The sequence below is a fragment of the Myotis nattereri genome (assembly GCF_964212035.1).
Source record: "Myotis nattereri genome assembly, chromosome: 1".
NCBI classification, from domain to species: domain Eukaryota; kingdom Metazoa; phylum Chordata; class Mammalia; order Chiroptera; family Vespertilionidae; genus Myotis; species Myotis nattereri.
In genome coordinates, this window is record NC_138075.1 from 92,560,575 (window position 1) to 92,587,113 (window position 26,539).

Here is a 26,539-nt window from a genome sequence, read left to right on the forward strand (position 1 = left end):
CTGTGCTTTCTAGGAGGTGTGATTGCAAAATTATTATTTACACCTGGGTCTTTGTAACTTGTATGTGAATTTTGCACTACCACCATTGAGAGAAACATGTGATGATTGAACACCAGAATGCCCCCATCCCCAGAATTGTTATAGTAAACAGTTGCATGTAAGGTAGAGGATAACACTGAACCCACTGGTCCTACAGTGCCTGCAGCGGTCCCTCCCCACCCAAGCCTCTTCCCCTTCCTCCTGCCAGGCCCTCCGACCACATTTACTCATTTTGTACACATTTCCGGTTTGAAGCAGATCCTTGTTTTGGTTTGCTTCTTAAATCCTGGTGGTGGGAAAACCAGGGGGCGCATTAGCACCCATTCTCATGGGCAAGCTCTTCTCTCATGGATACGAGGGAGCATGAGTGGTTGTGTCTCACCATTCAAGAAAAACGGGAGTTTTCCCCAATTCTCTGAGAAAAAAATGAGTGCATTGTTAAAGTTATCTCAATTTTAGGTTGAGTTCCTGGCTTTTCTCTCCCTTGTCTTTTAACAGATGCCAGAATAACATGGACACAGCCAGCGAAGAGGAAACCTTGCTGAGGAGCACTCTCATGAAGCATTAATGCATCTGGCCTGGAAATCTTGACTGAAATAGTCTGGGATCCATCTGGCTCAAAGAGCAGCCTACGTGAGATCTACATTATTATTACTTTATTTTTAAAATATTTTTAATTATTAGAAATATTAATAATTTTAAAGAGAGGAAGGAAGAGGAAGGAAGAGGAGAGAGAGAGAAACATTGATGTGAGAGGTAAGGACCCATCGGCTGCCTCCAGCATGCCCCCTACTAGAGATCATGGCCACAACCCAGGCATGTGCCCTAACCAGGAATCGAACCGGCAACCTTGCAGGAGACAGGACGATGCCCAGTCAACTGAGCTACACAGGCCAGGGCTAAATTATTATTACTTTAGAAAGTAAAAAAATAAAAATAAAATGAACAAAGAGGGATGCGGGATATAACAAGTATGTTGGTGTGTCAACAGAATCAGCACTGCTTCCTAGGTGCTGCTGGAACACACTGCCCCAGATGTGGGCTCCTTCACATTTGGGGCTGCTCAAGTACCATCTCCTTCCTGTCCCTTTCAATCTAACCTAGGTCAAATACACCCAGCCGCTCCAGCTCTCTGGCCCCTCATCCCTACCTTTTTCTTATAACTTATCATGAAAGGTTACCCATGTGTCAATGTTTACTCTCTTTCTGCCTCACTAGAATTCCACAGGAGCCCAGTTAATCTTTGCCATTGCATCTCCAGGGCCCAGAACAGTGCCTGCCATCCAGTGGGCACTCAATATATGTGTGTTAAATTAATGTATAAATTATTTGGTTTTGATTCAAAACACAGCATTATTCATAAACAGTAGAATTCTGATGCTAATTTCTAGTTTCTTTTCACTAAAATATGGGGGCAAAATAGTGACCATACATAATACAACTTGGAATTAAGTTTGTTCTACTGTAGTCTGAATTTTGCTTCTATGAATTTTTCTTTTTTTAATCGCAGGTTATAGAATCAGAAACCAGTATACAAGCAGTAAAACCTCAGTTCACCCAGAAGCCAACGAAGAATAGTGACTGCCTAATCTAGGCCAGGAGGCCCTGCGGGGACTGTGCTATCTTCTTATCTCCCTTTCTGACAAGAAAGGAAAGGTCAGGCTGCCACAGAGGCTGCTTCCGCAAGCACAGAGTGAAGAGCCATCCTGTGCTGCGTGCAGAGAGAAGAGCAGAGGCAGGGCCTGGTGCTGGTCCCGCGCTCAGGAGGAAGGAGTGGGGGAGCCAGGCATTCCCTTCGTGGACCACTCGTAGTGGTTCTGAATCCACAGCTCACACACACCACTCCCCATTCTTCCTACCTCCAGCGGAAGACAGATGCATTAACACAGAGCCACTGCTGGCCAGTTTCACCATCACGGTGGGAAAGAAGAAAAGATAAGTCCTTTAAGTTGCTTCATGTCCTCTAAATAGAGAAGTGTTTGAGCTGATGGAGCATGTGCCTAGGTTCCTGCCTCATCATACTTAAAATGGAACAAAGGGGTAGTATCATGATGGCTCCATAGATTCAGATCAGTCTCTAATTATATGCCTTTTTAGAAAAAGTATATAACTTTTTACATTAAAAAAATAAAAATGATTAATAGCTTTCACCTACAACACTGGCTTTGTTTCCTATATTCAGCCATTTACTCACTTTGGGCTGTTCCTTAGCTGGTGAAGCTGACTGACAGATACAGTCCAGTAAAAAGGAACAGCCTCTTCTCAAAAGAATGGGTGATTTTTTGTACGTGTTTAAATACTCTGCTGAAAATCAAACATCAATCAAAGGAAAAAATATATATGGTTTTGTGACTTTGAAAGCATTTTTCGTAGTTTCTGCTAAAAAGAAAAATGTTCCCCCAATTTTTTGGCAAAATTGTTTGAAATAATGCAATCGATCTTGAAATCCTTGATTAACAGAGAGTAGATTACAGAAAAATGTATTACTGGCAAGGATTATTTAAAACAATACAGGTAACATGTGGCTGCTTTTAGTCTACTTTCATTTATCCATTAATAATAATGAATACTTTCCTGTATTGTTGAATTCTTGTTCTTAGAATATTATTTAGGAGAGGAGAACACATAGGAAAAAATGAGTTGTCACACTGCGTGTCTCTTTTGAAGGCCTAAAAAGACTCTATTGTAATGTTTCACAGAGGAAGCAATAGGAAAATCAGTGGCAGGGCCAGTTTGCTGAGATTGGTGATGAATTCAACCTCAGGCTACCAACTGCTGTGAAGTGATGGGGCATCCCTGGGAAATGAAATCCAGGGTGTTCCTCAGCCCTATAGCCACTTTTGCACTCTGGTAACTTTCTCATTAGACTACTAGAGGCCCAGTGCACAAAATTTGTGCAGGGTGGGGTCCCTAGGCCAGGCCGGTGATCAGGGCCTATCAGGGCCCTCTTGCCCAGTGTCGGGGCCTGCCGGCTGCCAGACAGGGCCTGCTAGACAGGGTGGGGTGGGAGGAGAATGGGGGAGGGACTGCGGGAGGTTTGCCGGCTAGGGAAAGGGACAGGGGGGATGGGGAGGCGGGGGTTGGTTGGCCATGGGAAGTTGTTGTGGGAGCACACTGACCACCAGGGGGCAGCTCCTGTGTTGAGTGTCTTCCTCCTGGTGGTCAGTGCTTGTCATAGTGATTGGTCAACCAGTCATCTGGTCGTTCTGGTCATTTGGTCATAATGGTCGCTTAGGCTTTTATATATATATATACATCATCATGTTAACTACTTAGTGGCAGATGGTCCTTAAGTGACACGGACCTCTGCTGTGGACCATATTTCTGAGTGGCACTTACCCCCTATATCCCATCTGTCCAGACAGGTGTTTGTAAACACAACTCTGATGATGCCATGCAGAGTATGTTCCAGGAACTGCTCCCTTTAATCCTTGGTGGCAGTCTGTTACCACTAACATGGATTAGAGGAGCTCATTCAAGTATCAACATAGGCTCCAGTTGGAAAAACCACATTAATAATGATTCAAGATGTGGAGTTTGAGCTCCCGATAATTACTATTCCACCAAACCAACTGAGTCTCAGGACTGCAATGAAAAAGAAACAATCTTCCATGTATAATGGCTTTCACACTGCATGATACTATTAAAAAGTCATCATTAGCTACTAAAGCATGTACTACCCATTTCCCAAAGTCCTTTCTCAGTCAATAAATTAAAGACCAAGAATGATCAATGAATGAGTCATCAGCATGAAAATTGTTGGTATGGGACATGCAAATTGAAATTATTCAGAATGATTTAAATGCATGAGATTTTATTATAGATGATGATATTACACAGATATTAAAAGATTTTCTTGCAAAAGGCCCAAAGTTTATTTCTTTGCATCTACCTTTTAGGGATTATAAAAAAGAAGGTACTGTTTATGGAATGCCTTGGAAACATAAAACAGAGGTGTTGGGCAATTTTTCAGGTGCTATGCTGGGTGCTGGGGATACAATGATAAAAAAAATGTAGCCCCTGTTCTCAACCAACTTACAGATTTAGAAGGGGGTGGGCAGATAGCACACACACAAAATCACAACACAGTGTGGTAACTACAGTAATCAGAGTGTACACCTGGTACATGATAGCACAGAAGAGTGTAGCTTGTAGGAGAGATTTGAGAAGGGGGAAGAAAATAATCTGCACCTTCCTAATTTAGGACTTTTCTTTCTTTTAAAAAAAAATATATTTTATTGATTTTTTACAGAGAGGAAGGGAGAGGGATAGAGAGTTAGAAACATCAATGAGAGAGAAACATCAACCAGCTGCCTCCTGCACACCCCCTACTGGGGATGTGCCCACAACCAAGGTACATGTCCTTGACCAGAATTGAACCTAGGACTCTTCAGTCCGCAGGCCAACGCTCTAGCCACTGAGCCAAACTGATTAGGGCCTAATTTAGGACTTTTCATTCTCCCCTCTTGAAAGCCATATTCTTTCCTCTCTCATATCTCAAAATGTTCCTATCACAGAGGCATAGGAAAGATGCTAACTATGGAAGGAGGACTGGAGGACTAGTAACTATCATGGAAAAAACAAGCTTTATGCTACGCCTTTCAAGACTTTAGCTACTTTAGATACATACTTTTTTTTTTTTTAAGTTTTTAAACAAGACAAGAAGATGTGGAGTCCTGACTTCTTATAGGCCATTTTCCTTCCACATACAGCACTCCTATGCCTATATTAGTGTTCCTGTTTCATCAGGAAAGGTTTACATCAAATTGAGGTGTAAGGGGAAGGCAGATTCCTTAACTGGGCTCCAAAAGAAATCCTATCTCCATTAGGCAGTAATTCTCATTCCCTCTCCCCCTCAACCCTTCTGAGCTGCTTTGTCTCTAGGGATATGCCTATTCTAGACATTTAACATAAGTGGAATCATGCAATACATATGTCCTTTAAAAAGATTCCCAGGTGGGGAGAAATTAGGATTTTAAAAAGACTCCCAGGTGGGGAGAAATCAGGATTTTAAAAAGATTCCCAGGTGATTCTAATGTGTAGCCAAGGTTGAGCACCACTGCTCTAGAGCGACCATGATTAACACTCAGGGTCTAAATGATGACTGTTGAAATATCAGCCCCCTGAGGAATAGCCAGGTGTCTCTAGTCAGTGATTGCCAAAGAGGCATCTAAAACATTATAAGGGTTGGCTAGTATAAAAGCTTTTATGGGGGGGAAAAGCCACTTTTAAAACCTGATGAACATTCATTTTTTATTCTTCATATGTGCTGTATTTTTTAAAAGAACATACAACTAACCACCAATTCCATATTCCATTTTAGATAAAGTAATTTGTTTAGATAAAGCACTGAGTTAAATAGGTTGAGCCATAAGAAATATCAAATTCCTTCCTAGCACATTTCTCAATAATTCAGGGTCCATAGCACATATTCCTATGAGAGTCTGTCATCATTTGTTTTATCATTTATTGTTATAACCAATACACTACAAAAGCTATTCTTTTCCTTGCTGGAGCACTTAGTTTTGAGAACTAAAACACATATGCAAATGATTACCCCAATAAAGCAAGGGGCCATAGGAATTGTACCCCCCACCCCCATTTCTGCACCCATTTCTGCCATCTAGACTGTGGTACAAAGGTACAAATAGCCGGAGGCGTTTCCTTCTGCTTGTTTGCCTCCTCTTAGCGAACACTGTACAGTTGGGAGGGAACGCTGAGACTCCGCTCAGTGGGTGCTCTCCAGCTGAGGGGAGGAGGAACAAGAAACCTAGACAAAGCTAAAGCTGAGAGAGGCCCAGCACTAGGTTGCTGCGGGTCAGCCTTCCTGGGAACCCGCATGCGTCATATAAAGACTTAAGGGCTATTGAACGGGAACAAGGGAGCTCTACCTTGGACTGAAACGATTGGAAAGCCAAAGGGCGCCTAGACTAGAGATGGTGGGAAGTCCCCAAAGTGGTTAGAAATCATGGTAATTGAACTACCGGCCCCCAGGATCAATTCAATTCCTAACTGAAGTAGGCGAGCTTTAGGCTTGCCTGCATCGATTTTTGTGTCTTAAAGGTTTAGGCATGTACATTGAAGCCGGGTCTCACGTCCAGGGGCCCCAGAAAAGGCCGAAATCCTAGCATTTCAATGGAAAGACGCCAAGGCCATCATTCCATTTCTGGAGTTGATGATGAAGTCTGGTCTGCATAAGCCTTTCATGGGTTTAGAGGAGCGGACATCCCAGCTCACCCAGGCCTTTGCACTCTTCTCCCCGGGCGGGCCCGCCAACTCTCCGGGTACAAAGTACAGCAGGGATGCGGGCGGAGCCTTTCCTAGCGGCGCAGCCCTCTGTCTACCAGCGGACACCTACATGGATTTCCAATGTGCGTCTGGCACATTCTGGAGGGAGCCTCAGGCTCCTTCCGTGCTCGCAGCCGCGCGGCCTCCTTCCGGTCGATGTTCCCTTGGGAGACGCAGGCACTAAAAGCTTTAATAGAGATTCGCAATGGTTTGCCCAGGGCCTCGAACACCCCCGACCACCGCGAAGAGCTGCCTGCGGCGATGTAACGCAGAAGCCCCAAACGCAGGATTATTGCCCCTACTCCCAAGGCGCCCGGCTTAGGGTCAATTTCCGTGACTTGAAGAGCATATGCGTAGGTGCCCGTGTTGGGTCCCTCCCAAAGAAAGGAGTTGAACCTCACCAAGCACGTCACCGCGCCACCAGGCTGCACAGGCACTTTGCACGGGCATCTCCGCGGGGTCCGGAGGTGGCGCGCCCCAGGTAAGTAGGACAGGGACAAGTAAGGAGGAGCTGGACAAGCGGGGCGGGAGGTGGGGTTTAGGCCCCCGGGCGATTGGACCCCAGTGGAGTAAGGGCTCCCTTAGGGCGGGGCAGCAGCTGAGCGTAACTGAGATGAACTCCAGACACCTATCTATGCCTGGGGTCCGCTTCAGTTTTTTGCCTTGGATAGGGGCCGGGTGAAGCGGCAGAATCTACACCTTTGGTTCCCACCCACCCTCCAGAAAGGCGGAGAAACTCCGCAGGTCCCCGTGCGGGATGGGTAAAGGGAGCTGCAGGGCAGCCCCAGGGAAAAAGAAAAAAAAAAAACAAAAAAAAAAAAACAAAGAAAAAAAAACTACTCGGATTGAACCGAGCGCGGGACTGGGAAAAACACAAAATCGGGAGAGGTGATAAGCCTCCTGTATAGCCGTCCTTTCTCTTTCTCTCCCCCTCCCCTTCCCTTTCGTAGCTGCTGACGCGCTGGTGGTGCTTATTAATCATTCACCAGCCCAGAGCGCGCCAGTTAATGGCTGTGCGGCTCGGGGCTACAGTCTCCCGGCTTCCCCTCTCCGCGCTCGCGAGTGGCCAGGCGCCCGGAGCGGCAAGCGGCTGCTCGCCGGCAGCAGTTGGGCCATGCGTCCCGCGGGCGCGGGTCGGAGCCGAGCTCCCGGCCGCCGCTGTGCGCTACCCTCCGGCGCCAGGCGGCAGTGAGCTGCGGGCAGACGGCCGGGCTGCTGAGTGAGGGCGCCAGCGGCGGGGGTCCAGGAGAGCTCCCCAGCCCCAGCAGCCCCACCGTCCCCCACCCGCGGAGATGTTTCCCAATGGCACCGCCTCCTCTCCCTGCTCCCCCAGCCCCAGCCCGGGCAGCTGTGGCGAAGGCAGCGGCAGCAGGGGCCCTGGGGCCGGCGCCGCGGACGGCATGGAGGAGCCCGGGCGAAATGCGTCCCAGAACGGGACCTTGAGCGAAGGCCAGGGCAGCGCCATCCTCATCTCCTTCATCTACTCGGTGGTGTGCCTGGTGGGGCTGTGTGGGAATTCCATGGTCATCTATGTGATCCTGCGCTACGCCAAGATGAAGACGGCCACCAACATCTACATCCTCAACCTGGCCATTGCCGACGAGCTGCTCATGCTCAGCGTGCCCTTCCTGGTCACCTCCACGCTGCTCCGCCACTGGCCCTTCGGCGCGCTGCTCTGCCGCCTCGTGCTCAGCGTGGACGCGGTCAACATGTTCACCAGCATCTACTGTCTGACCGTGCTCAGCGTGGACCGCTACGTGGCCGTGGTGCACCCCATCAAGGCAGCGCGCTACCGCCGGCCCACTGTGGCCAAGGTGGTGAACTTGGGGGTGTGGGTGCTCTCGCTGCTGGTCATTCTGCCCATCGTGGTCTTCTCACGCACGGCGGCCAACAGTGACGGCACCGTGGCCTGCAACATGCTCATGCCCGAGCCCGCCCAGCGCTGGCTGGTGGGCTTCGTGTTGTACACGTTTCTCATGGGCTTCCTGCTGCCCGTCGGGGCCATCTGCCTGTGCTACGTGCTCATCATCACCAAAATGCGCATGGTCGCCCTCAAGGCCGGCTGGCAGCAGCGCAAGCGCTCCGAGCGCAAGATCACCTTGATGGTGATGATGGTGGTGATGGTGTTTGTCATCTGCTGGATGCCTTTCTATGTGGTGCAGCTGGTCAATGTGTTCGCGGAGCAGGACGACGCCACGGTGAGCCAGCTGTCGGTCATCCTCGGCTATGCCAACAGCTGCGCCAACCCCATCCTCTACGGCTTCCTCTCGGACAACTTCAAGCGCTCTTTCCAGCGCATCCTGTGCCTCAGCTGGATGGACAACGCCACGGAGGAGCCCGTGGACTACTACGCCACCGCCCTCAAGAGCCGCGCCTACAGCGTGGAGGACTTTCAGCCCGAGAACCTGGAGTCCGGGGGCGTCTTCCGCAATGGCACCTGCACGTCCCGGATCACGACTCTCTGAGCCGGGCCCTCGCAGGGGAGGGTGAGGACAAAGGGGAGCCGGGTGTGCGAGGTGAAAGTATCCCAGGGGGCAGGGTGCGGTGTGGCAAAGTGGGGATAGGACGCTGCGCTCCGGTCTTCGGCTGAAGAGACCTGGGAAAGGAGCACAACAGAGGTGGAATCGGGCGTTTTGCGTGTAAACGGGGAAGGCTTGCGAGCCCCCTTCTCCACTCTCCCGCCTTCCTACACGGCGTCTGTACTTCTGCACCCTCTACGCTTCCCACTCTGTAACTTCGATCTTTCCTTCCGCCCAGTCCTGCCTGTGCAGATCGTGAACTCTTTACCGTCTCCAACTCAGGCCGCCAGCCGCGCTTTCTGTGTGTTTAAGCCTAGCCACGGGTTTCCCGAGGGGGGAGTCCCCAGCTGGCCCTCAGCCGCGCCCCTGCGCTGGCCGGATTCCGCCTGGTGCCCCTAGCGGGGTCTGGAACCACCGCTCTGCCCCTTGCACGGCCCTACTTTAAGGGAGACGGACTCCAGAGTGAACCAGGCAGCCGGCCCTTTCCCCTGCTCTACAGCGAGGCTGCGTCGCCCTCCGAGCCCCTTCGCCACTCCCACGCCACCCGGAGCGGAGCCAGGTGCTTAGCAAAATCGGTCCCGCGCTTCGAACCCCAGGCATTGCGTGGCTCCCATCCCAACCGCCTTTGGAGCCAAAAGGAGCTGAGAACAAGGGCCGAGGTTGGGGACGGGGAGAGGGATTGTAACGGAAGCCACCGCCTCCAGCTCCGCTTACCGCCGGGCTTTAGGTTTCAAAGACCGGCGCTCCTGGGCGCTGGTCTGCCTTAGGCCACCGAGGGCAGGGCGGGCTTTCCCCGAGGGCCGATTGGGAGCGCGGCTGCAGCTACACTGGGTTGTATCCCTCACCCAAACGTCAGAGGTGCAGATCTAAGAGCAGCGACAGGCTCAGTTTCCTGCTCCGGTTTATCTCTAAGACAGAGAAAGCCCTGGGGCCGGGACCTCTGGTGCCGCCTACAGAGCCCTGGCCTTTCCCCGCTGTGTCGCCGCCACCTGCAGGCTAGAGTGGGGGCCTCTCAGGCCCGAGGGTTGCCCCTTTCAAGCGGTGCCTAATAAGTTATTTTCCAGTTTCACATATTTATTTATTTATTTGTGGCGTTTGAAAATTTCTCTGCTTTCCATTTCTCTGTTTGCCAAGCCCAGGGCTTTCTCTCCAGGACACTGAGGGCGAGGGCGCAGTGTGTGTGTCTAAGGCTCCCTCCGAACCTCTCCTCTTTGCTGGGTCCTCTTTTATTATCCTTTTCCAGCCTTTCTGTTTTTGCTTGTATCCAGTGAGTTTGGAGATTTTCTTATACTTTCCTTATATAGTCTCTTGTTTGTCTTACAATAAATAAATGATTATGTGGGTTAGCCTCCTCTCATGCAGAGTGAAAAGCTCTGTACGCCTTGCTTTCAGCATCACCTTGTATATGATTTGGATATGCATAATATATATTTACATATTATGTATGTTTGTTTATCTTGCTCCATTGTCACGAGTCCATAAAATAGCTCCCAAATAGAGCCACTAACAATGACAGGTGTAAGGCTGGCTGAACCACTTTCAGATAAGGGGGTGCAAGCAGCACTCAAACCTGGAACTCAGAAGTCTGATTCAGAGAGACTTGATCCATGTTGAGGATGTCCCTGGTTATGTCCCTGCTTCCTCTAGTTTTCCGCATAGGTGAGTCCAACACACAGTCCAGTTCACATCATTATTCTTTTTTTAAAAACATTGAAAATGGAGTAAGTTGTGTCTGTGTTTAATCTTACAAACTACATTGGAAGCCTGAGCAGGGCAAGGACCAATAATTTTACTTCTTTGTATTTCCTGTATTGTTTTAGTGTCCTGGCTTGTACATAGTAGGCACTAAATACGTGTTTGTTGGTCGAGTGCTTAAGTTAGCCAGAGTGCATTACAACGATCCATCAGGAGGTGGTAGGTCTGGGACTCTCGGGTCTACCATTGACATGATACACAATGGTTGAGATCACTCTGGAAAAAGATGTTTCTGTATATTTCCTTCAAGAACATTGTGCTTTCCTGAAAGCAGTAACCAAGAGTTCAAATGCCCCTTATGTTTAGTTTAAACTAATTAACAAATATGCTTTTGGTTCTAAATCAGAAAGTTTCATTCTGTTCCTTAATAATAATATATATTATTACTCTTTTGAAAAATAGATTTTTAAAATATCTTTGTTGTTGAAAGTAATACATATGTCCTATTTCCCCCCCCCCCCATTGACCCCTTCTAGCCTGCCCCTATGCCCACCCTCAGCCTTCACTATCCTATTGTCTGTGTCCAAGGGTTATGCATACAAGTCCTTTGGTTGCTATCTTCCCGCCCACCCACCCCCATCTTCCCTCTGAGATTTGACAGTCTGTGGAAAATAGATTTTTAACTGGTTAAGAACAGTGAAATTTACAAATCAAAACCTTTATCATTAACCTCCTAAGAAGATACAAATCTAGTGCTCTTAACCTGTTACCATTGTAATATTAACCAAATAAACAAATGTATTATGTTGTTTCAAATTGTCTGACTTTACTATTTCAATGGATTACCTAAACACACACACACACACACACACACACACACACACACACACACGCACACACACACATTGGCTGAGTTGTTTTATGTTTCACTTAGATTTTTAAGAAGAAAAATTTCAGATTACCTTTGGACATTTCTACCAAGATTAAGGTTACACCTTGAAATATATTTTTAAAGAAAAGTCTATTAATTTAGAGAGGGGAAACAAACAAACAAACCTTGAGTGATATGAATCGGAAGCACTGTACTAGGTTGCACTCTCTATGCTTTTCTGTTGTCACCAAACTACCTGATATTTCAATCTCTCAGAGATTAAATTGCTGTCTGCCCACCCACATTTATGGCCTCACACTTTGTTGTGGGAGCTGAGTAATTGCTGATTTACATGCCAGGGAAAGATAATGTAAAGAAAAGAAAAAATGTTTGCCTAAAGGTGTCACAGGGGGCAATGGGTAAAACAAATAGAAAAATTAGATTTCAACATAAGAGAAGAAAAACATATCTTATGCTTTGCCTCTCTGCCCTCTGCTCTCTGTACACCTGGGTGATTCCTGGCTGCAGTTTGTTGAAATCCGGAGCCTGTGATTGATCACCTCTCAGTGTGGTGAGGGCTGTACCTCAGCTCCTGTGGGCTGCAGCCCTGTGTCTTCCCTGCCCCATGCAGCCTGGTGGTCTGCCCCAGCCTCTGCCGGGAGTGACCTCGCCCTGCTGCAGGCAGCCCTGTGGTGACCCTCTTGGCTCAGTGACTAGAAGGGATCTGTTATAGCTCTAGACTGGTGACCCTTGGGATCTCCTGTCTGCTATCTATTTCTGTAGCTCTGGCATAGGTCTTTTGCCTCTCTCCTTACCTTTGTCAACTTCTCTTATTAAAAGCATTCCACACACCCCACATCTCATTTGCACTAGAGGAAAAACTTAATCTTGGCCTTCGATGTGCTAAAGTAGGAAAAAAGGATTTAGCACATTTCTGTGCAACCCCATCCCCACCACTTCAGCTGATTTCCAAGCCTTTTTGTGTTGCTTAGCACTTGAAGACACGCCCTCTCCTATCCTTAGGTGATGAGCCTCACCTCAGGGTGAGAGACTACAGTGAAGCATGATTTCCCAATTAAGTTGAAATGTATCAATTCAGTGCCTGTGAACTATTATGTCGTACTGGTGACCTTTGTACTCCCAGGATAGACTCTGTCAGGCCATCTTCTCACACAATATCCCCAAAAGGATTATGTTTGAAATTTTGATGGCTCATCCAATTTAACCCTGACCATTGTACGGAATGCTGAATGTATGGGTTTGGCCTGAAAAAGAAGGCAAGGAGTTCTCTTGGAGAATATTATGGATGATACATTTAAAAAATGTGATATATTTCTAATTTATTTTGAACAAAAAATAGAGATGTCATAATCTGTCTTCTAAAACCACTTTGGTAATATGGCTATACTTGGCAAATTTTGCTCATTACCTCCTTTATTACAATTACCACATCAGAGAGGTTAGGTACTCAATTGAAATGATTGGTAGATGTCTTAAGTAATTGTTACAGTGGTGTGTGCTTTAAAAATACAGTATTACAGAGTCTATGCTGATCCCTTGTCCCACCATGCACTTTGAGCCAATAAGGACCTCTTCTACGTGTTCAGATGGATAGTTTGCTTTCCATTCAACATGATTCAGTTCCTTAAAAGAAGACAAAGAGGTTTAACATTATTACATGGTTCCCCTAGACTAGAGGGAGGCAGGCACAGATACAATATTAGTGATTATTTACTATTTTGTTCAATATCTGGACACAAGGCATTATAATGAGACCTAATGAAATGACTGTGTTAGGGATGATTAGATAGTCTGGCTTCCGATTTCAACTATAAAGGAAAGGAAGGTGTTTCTGCAATGTTAACAAAGTTGAGGAGGCCTGTGGACAGAAATAACCAGTTCAAACTAAAATGTAAAATACCTGCTTGTCACACAGCTGGGTAGAGAGGAGCATCATCTAAAAAGGAGATACAATTTTAAATAGAAATCCTTTGGTAAAATGTCCACTTTGATAATAAACTTTTTTTTTTTTCGTCAAATCATCTATTAAATCTTATTAGCCAAAAGATGGAAGTATATACACATTTAAGAATGGGACTGCAGGCATGATCCCAAAATTCTTTGAAATAATAATGAGCTCAAAACTTTAAAAATAAATATCTCTTTACGCCAGATTGATTCCAGCCTTCAATTTTGAGTGGACAAGATGCATAAAAAGAAATGAGATGTGGAGAATGCTATCAACTAACACCTTTGCAGTGGCGTTCACCTCCATGTCCTCTTCATGTCAACATGCCCAGTTACAGATAAAGACTTCAGGTACTCCAGCTCCCTCCACTCCCCCCTTTTTCCTCCTCCCATTATTTTGAAGTCAAAGTTGTTCTTCTACTTTTATGTTCTGTTTTCTCTTTGAAAGCTTTTCCCCTCCCCATTACCTTTCCAAGGACCAGTTGTTGATTCTTTCTTTTTTCACTCTGCCTGCGTCATTGATTCTGCTTCCATGACTGACACCTGCCATTGCAGTAGCTCGGAGCAGAGGCTTTGGAGTTTTACTTGCCCGGGTTTACATCCTGGCTGCAATAAATTCTACTTGTGTGACCTCATAGAGTTGTTGTGAAGATTAAATAAATTATTTGGAACTCTTGGAACCATGCTTTTATTGTAATATATGCTTAATAAAATATTTGTTTCATCAAAAAATTATTAATATGTCCTTCCCCAAGTGGACTATATATCAGACTCCACTTGGGGAAGGACATGTTATGGATACACTGTAGAATATTATGTACAGAAATTGTTCTGACTTTCACAATAATACCTATATCAAAAGGCAACTAATACTCCATTTAAATTTAAAGAGGAGGAAAAATCCAAGACATGATAGGCAAGGAGGAAATATTGTACAATGACCCATGTGACTCACATGACTATTCTGGGAAAGGCTGTCCAAATATTGATGAACAGGAGCTCTCATTGTGTTCTTTCTGTCTCTATAACCCCTGAACAGTTCATCAATCTAGCTAATATTATTAGCAATGGCAAAATGTGTATTCAAAGTCAATAATTAAATTAAACATTCTCCTTCCTGTCCAATGAACCACTGTAATTAGCAAATCAAGAGGATGTCTGTATGCCTTTTCTAAAGGACTCTCGAGTTTCCTTATGTATACACTGTGTGGGATCTGAACTTACACACACACACACACACACACACACACACACACACACACCTTAAGCAAAAGGAACTTTTGGGGTAACAATTGGTAAAATAGAACGACTCTGTTTCCCTCCCTTTCCCTTTTAAGTTTCAATTTCCTAACCCTTCTGCCCCAGCCAAGACCCTTTGCTTTCTGACTTTTGCCACTTATCCCAGTAGAGCTCTTCTCAGAACAGGATTTCCTTTGGTTTGTAGTTTACATCACTGACAAGGCTTCACATGTTATCGTTCATAAACAAGGCTTTAAACAAGGATATCAGGCAGCATTATTCTTAAAATCACATCTTTTTTCTAAGGCAAATCTTCCTTAAGAAGTGCTCCAGAATTACCCAAGAACCTGTAAACATGCCTATTCCATGTGCTTCACCATAGAGATTTTGATTCCTTAGGTCTGAGATGAATCTTAGTATTCCTAAAGTACACTAACATTTGAGAACTAATAATTTAAGTGATAAGAGCATGGAGTTTATCATCAGTAGACATGATTCTACAATATTCATTGTGTGATACTGGGCAAGTTAATCTCCATGATGGACATTTTGCTCATCTATATGATCAGAACAATAATACCTCCTTAATAGGGCTATCTGATGAGCCAATGCATGTCAAATCCCAAGTCAGTCAGAACTCTCTTAGTTGTGGATGAATGAAAACCTCAATAGCTCACATAACTGACAATTCTTGAGTAAGATCTGTCTTCAGGGTGTACTTGATCCATAACTCATTATGACCTTTTTTCCAGTCAACTTTTTCATCTCTGACTTTTTCCATGTTGGCTCCATTCCCAGACAGACTATTCTTTTCTAATTACAATACAGCAGAAACTGAAACATGACATTTTTCTAGGTTCAAATTTCAGGGGCAAGAGTAAAAATAATTCCCTCTAATTGGACTGTCTAAGATGGTTCATCTGTTGGGAGGTACCCCTCCATGTATCGCTGCTCCATAAATCTTATATGCCAACAATATGAGGCCCTGACTGCTTTTTACATGGATCATTTCTCAAGGTTGTGTTTGCAGCAAGCAGTCTTGAGCGATCAGGTAATATCCCTTTCAAGGACCAAGAGAAGGCTTGATTACTGTTTGCTATAAAGTGGTGGTTTCCCCAAGATCAGTGTCCCTCAGCTGTGTTACAGACTCAGTACTGCACAGCATTCATCAGGGCTTATACTTCATTACCCCCATGAGAATCAGCCCTTCCGCTCTCCCAGATGTAAGCCCCGTTGGTTTTCAAAGCCAGATGCTCTGGGGGCCCCTCTTCCTGTATAGGTTCCTCAGGCTAGGGGTCAGACCCCTCACTCTTCAAACACAACCTCCACACTTGTGATATCCCTCTCACTTGTAAGTCACTGCATGGACAGGTCCTGACTAGACGTAGTCTCTACCCTTCTACCAGCCTCAATGTGGTCTGTTCTTTCACCCGAAATCGTAGGGAATCTGTTCTGCTAGTCTTCAGATTGTCTCAGAGATAGCTGTTCTATATGTAGTTGTAGTTTTGGTGTCAGGTTCTTCCTACTTTGCCATCTTGGACTTGAAGCCAAGAGCCTTGCTCTTAAATGCCAATTTAGCTTGTCCATGAAATGTCGTTCCTTGTGGTTGGTGCACTGCCCCCACGAGAAATGTGTCTCTAGATGGGATCACAAAGTCACTGCTCTTCTTCATTTCTTTAAATGTAAGCACATGGGAAAGCTGAGAAAAATATATATTTACATAGTATAATTTTCTGTGATAAAAAATACTAGTGACATTACTTAGAAAATTCAAATAATATCACAACTATTACTAAATATTTCATGACTTCAAGAAAATGAATTACTCTGCATTAGATTCTATACCTTTAAAATGAGAATAATTAAATATCAATCCAGATTAGTAACAATTTATTAAATTCCTATCAAATTAATGACATTGTTTGAATACATTTTTAAATAAGGGGAAACGGCATTTTAATGTTAAACACAACATATAGTTAAACATATGTAAGATGACATTAGATTAGAAACATATATGCACAAAGCATGAATGGTATACAAAGGTTTGGTTAGGGCAGTTCTGAAGCTACATTTTATCATCAGCAATTGGGGAGAAGTTAGCTTTAAATACAATTTTAAGTGATATAGACAGGCCATCACAACCAAATCTGAATTATTAGCAATATAATATTCAAATGTGTCCTTGTGTTTTACTGTGGCTTAAAATATTTGGGGGCTGCCCTAGCTGGTTTGGCTCAGTGTATAAAGCATCGGCCTGCTGACTGAAGGGTCCCAGGTTCAATTCCAGTCAAGGGCATGTACCTTGGTTGAGGGCACATCCCTGGTAGGGGGTGTGCAGAAGGCAGCTGATCGATGTTTCTCTCTCATTGATGTTTCTAACTCTCTATATCTCTCCCTTCCTCTCTGTAAAAAAATCAATAAAGTATATTTTAAAAAATATTTGGGGGCTGAAATACTATTGTGAAGATAACCAACTCCCATGAATTAGACTGACAGTTTTAGCTCCCCTTAGATTTATAGCATTTATATAAAACTATCAGTAACCAGAGTTTAAAATACAGCAGCAGGGCAGGCAGGCAAGGAAACAGAAGTAACATTTATTCAATACATATTTTATAAGTGATACATTTTTCTAGTTACTTTACCTGCATATCTCATTTCAAGGAATCTTCCCCAAGATTCCCATGAACTAGAAAATTTATTTCTCTTACAAGCAAGGAAAGAAAGAAGGAAAAAAAAAAAAAACCCAAACTCATTTATCATGTTAAAGCTGGTAGTTGACAGAACCCAGGACTAAAAATCAGACCTATTGACTCCAAGAACCATGATCCTTTTATCGTATCAGTTAAAGTTCATTTAAATGGCACACAGATTCCATCCCACATGGGAATGGGATGAGAAATGGGAAAAGTTTGACTGTTGCCTCAAAGTTTATAAATCAGTGATCAAATTCAAAATGTACCACTCTACTCATGATCTGGACCTAAAAGAGAATAAAATAAATTATTAGTAAATACTAAAAAAGCTATATTCCAAGAGACAATCAGATTGCCTACAAGAAACACCGGTTTCACCTCTAAGTCAAATGTACCCATGTCAAGAACTCCACTTAATACATCTAAGGCCACACTATACACACCCCTTCCTATAAAGAGGGAGATGCCATAGCACAGGGACTAAGTAGGTGGGTCGGATCAGGAATGAGAATGCATGGTATGGAATCCTGGCTTTGCACATCACTGGCTCTGTCACCAGGAGGTTATTTATCCACTCAGGCCTCAGACCTCTTAACTGGAAAATTAGAAAAAAAATAATTTCTGCCCCATAGTGTTAGCAAAGCGACACATAAGTCCTTTCAGCATTTTTACACACTTTAATAATCCTTTTCATAACTATCATAGATATAGCAATAGCTCAATATCACTGAAAATCAGAAAGTTTCCTTTTCTCTTATGAAGATACAGTAAACATGTTCCAATTATCAGGCATTAAATAATTAGGAAACATTAAAATAATTCTCAGGTACTACAACTTTAATGGCCATTAGAATAGGACAAAAACCCCAGAGTTCTAGATGAGCAGCATTCATTCAGTACTATGATAAACAGCTTTTAGAACTTTAGTAACTAGTTTTTTGTTGTTTTTTTCTTCCTATTTACTTAAACTCGTAAGTTATTTTACTGGAACAATAATGTAAAGTTTGAAAAGCATTTAACCAAGTCTTTTTATCTAAGTTCCTAATTTAGAGGTCATGCCATTTATTAGGATCCCAATTAAATAGAATTTGCTGAATTATTTAAGTGAGTAGAATCTATTTAAGGAAATATGAGAAACTCAGAAAAAATCACCCTTTTAAAACATTGAAGACAGATATTATAAAACTAAAACAACTATTTTGTTATAAATTCTTCTTGTAGATTATTTCATTAAATCCATGAGCAGAAGGAGTAACATGCAAAACAAAGAGGTAAATATACAGAGTACAATTTCAAACAGCTGTGGACATTGTAAAGCTGGGCCCTGGTCCTGCGGGAGGCAACCAATCGATGTGTTTCTCGCTGCCTCTCCCCATCCCGTCCACTCTCTCTAAAAAATAAAAATAAAAATAAAAATCAATGGGAAAATATCCTCAGGTGAGGATTAACAACAACAATGAAAAATAATGACTACATTGATTCCTCTGAGGGTTCAATCTTTTCCTATGACACTAGCTTTTCCAAAGTGAGAACCAATCATCACAGCCAACATCCAGTTACATTCTATTTCAAAATGAAATAAAACTGACTCCACTGTAAATTTAATGTATATATATTTTTTTCTGAAAATAAACAAAGCAAAAAGCAAGGGGAAGAATTTGGAAAGCTAAACAATTTGTTCTTGCAAAGATGGGGAGCAGCAGCAAGGAGGCTAGGATGTCAACCGGGATTTGTTTGAGCAAGACCCTGCTCTCACTCTGTCTTCCTAAAGCATGGGTGGCAGGAATCTGATTTCTCAATAGTTGATCATCCTATATAATAAAATCCTAATATGCAAATCAACCGAACACCGGAATGACTGGTCGCTACGACACATACTGATCACCAGGGGACAAACGCTCAATGCAGGAGCTGCCCCTGGTGGTCAGTGTGCTCCCATAGGGAGAGCGCCACTCAGCCAGAAGCCGGGCTCATGGTTGGCAAGCGCAGCAGCGGGTGGCGGGAGCCTCTCCCGCCTCTGCAGCAGCAGCAGTGCTAAGGACCCCTCGGGGGATGTCTGACTGTGGGGAGCGAGCCTAAACCAGCAGTCGGACATCCCCTGAGGGTTCCCAGACTGCGAGAGGGCACAGGCTTGGCTGAGGGACGCCCCCCTCCCCCCAAGTGCATGAATGTCGTGCACTGGGCCTGTGGTTAGTTTATAAATTTATAAAGGCCACTTGTCTTTGATTTCTCAGTGTCTGCTCTGCCATCTAACAAGGCTGTAAGGTAGCAGGATACAGCTAGGAGCAGGAACTATGGAGCTCAATCCCTCAATAGCTTTGTGATATCAGATAAGTGATTTCATATCTTCACTTTAGTTTTAGTTTCCTCATCTCTAAAAGGCGGGAAATAATAGTATCTGCATCATGGAGTTTGTTAGGAAGATTAAATAAGTTAATATGTAAATTACTTAGAACAACACTGGCACATATGAGTTTCCAAAGCACTGAGCTACATTAAATTGGTGGATTTATTAACATAAGGCAATGCCTTGACTTTGGTATTGGGGCCATTGCTTACCTGTTGTGTTTCTCTTTCCCTATTTTGGTCTTCTGGAGTCTTCACCAATGAGCAGCTCACTTTCACATTAACTAATTTTTCTACGGTACAAGTTATATAACTTGAATTATGAATTGCTTAATCTTTAGTGTGTTGGCTTTTTAATTGCAGATAACAATGGCTCCCTAACCTGGCTGCACATCAAACAAACTGGTAAGTCTTAACAAAAGATCTCTCATGCCCCGTTTCAGAAACCCTTAAAATAATACCCAGGCCCTGGCAGGGAAGCTCAGTTGGTTGGAGTATCATCTCATACACCAAAAAGTTGTGGATTCGATTCTTGGTTTGGGCACATACCTAGGTTGTGGGTTCAATCCCCAGTTAGGGTGTGTACAGGAGGCAACCAATCAATGTTCCTTTCTCACATCTCTCTCTCTCTCTCTTTCTCTCTCTCTCACTCTGTCTCCCTTCTTCTCTCTCTAAAATCAATGAAATGTATATCCTCAGATGACAGAAAAGAAAGAAAAGTAAAAAAGAAAACAAGTAAGACTCAGGCATCATGCACAAGCAGGGTTTCCAGGGCATTCTGCTGCAGGTGGTTTCACTAACTGTTATTTGGGGAGCCTAAAGTATAGATTTAAAAGACTTTACAAAGGAAAGTGTTGCATTTCTAGTGAAAGAATCTTAGGTGCTGTGATTAGTCTATTAGTGGTGGAGGTTATTTGTTTAGTTTTAGTTATTTTGGTTTTATTTTTTTTGCAGTATGGCACCTTCTTTGGCCTTTCAAATTGCACCAGGCCATCTAGAGTTTCCTGGAAACCCAATAGCTGTTCAGAAGACTTCTGTAAATCTCCCAAGTATAAGACTATTGTTGCCAGCCTCTCATTTACTGGTATAATTTTCAAGGGCAATGAAAAATATTTATTCTGACATTTTTCTTCTTTGATATTCTTCCTGCATACATTTCAGGGGAACCAGACTTGTAAATGCTTAAGTTTCTGTAGCTTTCCTTTCCATAGTCTTCAATTCTCCCTTGGTTCTTGGTTCATGCTCTATCAATTATTCAAAATTAATAGTATATGTACCCTAAGTTCATTGCAGCACTAACTCAACAGTCAAGATTTGGAAGCAGCCCAAGTGCCCATCAGTAGATGAGTAGATAATAAAGCTCGATACATTTATACAATGGAATACTACTCAACCATGTAAAGGAAAAAAATATTAACTTTTGCAACAGCATGGATGGATCTAGAGGATATTATGCCAAGTGAAATAAGCCAGTCACAGAAAGACTAATATCATATGATTTCACTTATATGTGGAATCTAATGAACAAAATAAAGAAACAAACAAAATAGAAACAGACTCATAGGTACAGAGAAGGGATTGACAGCTGCCAGAGGGGAGAGGGGCAGGAGTCTGGATGAAATAGGTGAGGGGATTAAAGAAAAAAACCCCAAAAAACACAAAAAACCTCATAGACACAAACATCAGTAGGGAAAGGGGGATGCTGGAAGGTAGAAAGGTGGAAAGGGGGGATAAATGGTGATAGAGAAGGACTGGCTTTGATTGGTGAGCACACAATGTGGTATACAGATGATGTATTATAGAATTGTACACTTGGAACTTACATACTTTTATTAACCAATGTAATCCAAATAAATTCAATAAAAATATTTTAAAAATAAAATAAGTGTATATTAATTATCAAAAGAAATAAAATTAAATAGTGTATAACATGCTTAACCTTTTTCTTTGTATCTTTTTGTAGTTATCTCATGTGATTATCATCCTATATAATAAAAGCCTAATATGCTAAGTGTCCGGTCGTCCAGTCAGCCATTTGACCAATCAAAGTGTAATATGCTAATGATATGCTAAGGCCGCTTAACTGCTTGCTATGAAGTACTCTGACCACCAGGGGGAAGACAGTTGACTAGTTGCTATGACATGCATGCACTCACCACCAGGGGGCAGACAGTCGACCAATTGACCAGTCACTATGACATGCACTGACCACCGGGGGGGCAGACACTCTAGTAGGTTAGCTTGCTGCTGGGTCCAGCTGATTGGGACTGAGTGAGATGGGCCGGACATGCCCTGGAGCCCTCCCACAGTCCTCTCCAGATGGCCAACCTCCAACGTCCCTCCCTGTCCCTGATTGTGCACTGGTGGGGTCCCTCTGTCTGGCCTGTGCCCTCTCTCAATCCAGGACCCCTTGGAGGATGTCGGAGAGCTGATTTTGGCCCGATCCCGCAGGCCAGGCAGAAGGACCCCACTGGTGCACGAATTCATGCACTGGGCCTCTGGTCTATTATATACATAAAAAGCCAGTAATCAGAATGCTGTAATGACCATAACAATGGTTGTTATGATACCCACTGTGACCAGAAAACCAACCTGAAGAGGGGTGGGGCCAGCCAGCCAACCAACCACCCACAGCCCCTCCCCCCCGCCAGCCCTACCCCTGATTGGCCTCTCCCACCCTGATTGATGGTGGGGCTGCTGGCCAACCCCCCGACCCCCCGCAGCCCTTCCCCCTGGCTGATCCTGCCCCCGATTGGCCCACACCACCCTGATGGCCCTCAGCTCCTCCCCATGGCTTGCCCTACCCCTGATCACCCTCTCAACCCCAATAGGGGGTAGGACTGGCTGGCCAACTTCCTACGGCCCCTACCCCCAGCCAACACCACCCCCGATGGCCCCCCACCTCCCCATAGCTGGCCCTGCCCCTGATTGCCCCCCCACCCCAATAGGGGGCGGGGTTGGGCAGGCAACCTCCTGCAGCCCCTCCCCATGCCCGGCCCCACCTCTGATCAGCCTCCCCACTCCAATCAGGTTCAAGGCTGGCTGTCCAACCACCCATGGCCCCTCCCTAAGGCTGCTGACCCCTGATTGGCCCTCCCCACCCATTTGGGGGCTGGGTTGGACAGCCCATAACCCACAGCCCCTTCCCATGGCTGGCCCTGCCCTCAATTGGCCCCCCATCCTAATCAGGGGCAGGGCCCATTAGCCAATTGCCCTCGGCCCCTTCCCCCAGCTGGCCTGGCTTTTATCAGCCCCAATTAGGGCAGGCCAGCCCACCAACTTTCTGCTGTCTCCTCCTCCTGACAGGCCCAGCCCCAGTCTGCTGATCGGGGCTGGGCTGGCCGGACCCCACCCATGCATGAATTCATGCACTGGGCCTCTAGTATGTAATATAAAAGTTAAATTTACAAAATGCTTTACGATCTCTGAGCAAAACACTTTCTTTCTTGGATATTTTAGTTCATTAACCATTATAAGTAATTGAGAATATGTCGAGGTCTGAGGAAGTTGTGATTGTGACCAGGAGATTAGTATGGTGATGATGATGGTGACTGTTACCTCCATCATTTTTATTATGACCTTCTGGCTGTGCAGTTATAGTTGAAGCAGCTTCAAGGAGTGGTTTATTAGTGTTCAGAAGGGAAGTCATAAAGTCTCATGAATATTTAAAGCCATGATAAAAAGGAATGAAATGGAGGACTAATGACTTGGAAAAAAAATTAAATAACAGAATGACTATAAAGGGAGAGTGTAGCGTCTATTTTAATATGTCAAAATAATATTTAGCCTAGGTATAAAAGTATCATAGCTCAACATTCAAGAATAACGCAAATAAGTATAGTGTTTTATTTGTTTGCAATAAACTGGCATAAAACAAAAAAATAAATAAACATTGACCAATAATGTGAACTCTTTAAGACATTTTGCAGAGATCACTCTATGAATAGGAAAGCCTTTTTTTGGTCAAAGTATTAGAGAAGAAAAACCAATGTTTAAGAGCCCAATTTAACTTAATTTATTTCTCATAGTCTTTAGTAATACATACTAAAAATTTTTAGTACTGGGAACAATTTTTTTCTTGTACAAAAGTCACATCTACTTACTCCCATTTACTATCATATTTTATCATTACTTTAACATTTCATTTGAGTTAGAAAATATATAGTTTAATATTTTATCCAGTAAGTTAAAAACTCAAATATTTTTGAAAACCAAAGATTAATGATAACATGATTATAAATTATCTAGCTCTGCATCTTTGTTTCAGTAGCTTGTCCTCAACAATGTCATATTCTTTTATAAAAGTGACCAATTTTAGGTAGCAAATTCACAATGTGGATTCTTAAGTTAACATCTTGCTTGAAAGGATTGTATTTATCTTATTTCATTATGGGAATAATGCACTAATGTGATTAACATCCCTAGACAAGTAATAGTTCAGAATATTTTTCATAATAGAAATATTTTGAGAAAAAAAATCCTTTAAAATGTGTTTTTCTTTTAAATTGGGATTTGCCATTTTAGGAAACCAGCATGAGTCATCATCCATATTGGCCAAGAAAGCACAGTCTTTGTTCTTTAGGACAGAATATCATTTGTCCTGTGTTATAGTGTAAATAAATAATCCGATAACCAGCAATTCTTTGGCATGAGAATGAGAAGATATTGAGAAATACACACTGATTGCACATATTATGAGAGTGATTTGGCAGCATCTGGTGTTATATTTATTAAGCAAATTCCTTATAGAAGCTGATTTTTTACAAAGGCACTTTAGTATTTAGGTAATCATAAAAAATTGCTCTAAATTTCATAATTGTATAACTAATGATTTTTTAGTTGATTTATACTTTGGTTGAAAAATAACTAAATTAAAAACGTACCCAAGTTTTCTAGATTTCCCTTTCCAGGATTTATTTTCCACCTCAGTGTCCAGAGTTAAAGGAAATAATTAATCATAGTTATAAATGAAAGAAAGCATTAGCATAACTTATGAAAAAAAATAGTTTTCTCTTTGCACTAAACAATGCCATTGGAAACAATCTACAATTGTATTTAAATAAATCTTAGCTATATTTAAATTTAAATCTTAACATTTAAATTTTAACCTGAGGTATATAAAATCATTCTTTTTGCATATTTGTCTATGATTTAATTAAAAGCCCTGCTTTTAAAATTAACTACTGTCACTGTCTTTGAAAGGGCTTTTCTTTTTTTGAGTGGGTCTTGACCTATAAAGCATTAGTGTCACAGTCCCTAGGTTAGAATTTGAAAACAGAAATTGAGGTCAATGTAGTAGTTTCTAAAACTTTATTGAATTATTTTATGGATGAGTGGAGAAATTACCATCCACATGGCATCAAATGTTTCAATGAACATAGCACTTTAATGACATTAGTGTTGTTAGTTAATTAATAGTTGTCACTGTGTAAATCAATGTTAATTTTCTAATTTACACAAGAAATTTTTTTAATGACCTACAACCTAGAACAAGACAGGCAAGTTCCCTACTTTCATAGAATTTATATTCTCAATGTATCAGGCCAATCAATAAACAAATAACTATAAATATATTAAGACCTATAGTAAAGATAAAACAAAGTGATGTGAGTTGGTGTTTCTGAAAGACTTGAGTTGTCAGAAAATATATTTAGGTAAGTTATTTGACAGAAAGGGGATTGTCCTGGGAAGATGGAGAGAAGGGGCATTCCAAGATGAGAACCTAATATGGGAATGATGTTTTGTTTTCTAGGAACAAACTGAAGCCTGAGCAGAAAGGAGGATCAGAGAAGGAGAAATGGCCAGTGAGGAAGGAGGAAGATCAAGAGAAGAAAGTGTTTCTATAAAGAGAAGTGGTCAACTGGGTAAAATGCTTATGAGAATGCTGGAGGCTAAGAACAGTAGTTAGCATAATAAATGGGAGAAGTTCATTAGAAAGCTGATGGACATCTTCAGCAGGGCTGAAAATCTGCATATTATTACCTGCTGCCAAACAGCTGAGGGCAATTCCCCTAACCTGATAATTTTTTATTGTTTACGAAACCTTACCTTTGATATGAGTGTCTGCTTTGCTAGAAGGCAAAATGTGTGCATAAAAAGCCATGGGTCAGGACATTTGGGAGTCACTCCACTAGAAAGCTGGTTTCCCTCTGGTTCCCCCAACATGCCTTCCAAATTTATATTTCTTGTCTAGTCTCTATCTATTTATGTCTCAGCCCCTTCTCCAGATTCCTGAACCCTTGCTGCAAAAAGACTGCGGCATGAGAAGTCTAGTAAGATAAGGACAATCAAGTGAACATTAAATTTGAGAGGACATAGGTTGTTGTTGGTCTATTATAGCACAGTTTCCAAGGAACAGGATAATAAAGGCCAATTGGAGTGGACTGAGGAAAGAAAGAAATGGAAAGAAAATAGAGATAGCAACTTTAGTCACACATTTTTTCCCAAAAGAGATCTGAGAAATATGGTGAAGCTAAAAGAAGAAATCAAAAGAACACGTTTATGCTAGTGGGAAAAATTAAGTTCAGAGAGATAAATTAATGAACAAAAAGGTGAAAGCAGCTTAGGTGAAAGCAGGTATGAGTGTTCTTTTACAGTAGAAGGCATGAGCAATTGGATGCACAGGGGGTGTTGTGCAACTTGGAGGAGTTATACAAATTGCAACACAGCCCTAACCAGTTTGGCTCAGTGGATAGAGCATCAGCCTGCAGACTGAAAGGTCCCAGGTTCGATTCTAGTCAAGGGCATGTACCTTGGTTGCAGGCACATCCCCAGTATGTGTAGGAGGCAGCTGATCGATGTTTCTCTATCATAGATGTTTCTTACTCTCTATCCCTCTCCTTTCCTCTCTGTAAAAAACCAATAAAATAAATAAA

The 26,539-nt window shown here is 43.2% G+C and overlaps 2 protein-coding genes across 2 annotated transcripts; both read left to right on the top strand.

The window, feature by feature from the left end:
* Window positions 1-6,341: 6,341 nt before the first annotated feature.
* On the top strand, window positions 6,342-26,138 carry LOC308524513 (uncharacterized protein; the record flags this gene model as incomplete). Its single annotated transcript, XM_081099011.1, has 4 exons — window positions 6,342-6,808; window positions 13,586-13,731; window positions 20,028-20,069; window positions 25,417-26,138. The coding sequence occupies 4 exons, from the start codon at window positions 6,342-6,344 to the stop codon at window positions 25,425-25,427; spliced, it is 666 nt and encodes a 221-aa protein (XP_080955137.1). The 3' UTR covers window positions 25,428-26,138.
* Window positions 6,889-8,792, top strand: SSTR1 (somatostatin receptor 1; the record flags this gene model as incomplete). Its single annotated transcript, XM_081107812.1, has 1 exon — window positions 6,889-8,792. Exon 1 carries the CDS (start codon window positions 7,620-7,622, stop codon window positions 8,790-8,792), a length of 1,173 nt encoding a protein of 390 aa, XP_080963938.1. The 5' UTR covers window positions 6,889-7,619.
* Window positions 26,139-26,539: the final 401 nt, after the last annotated feature.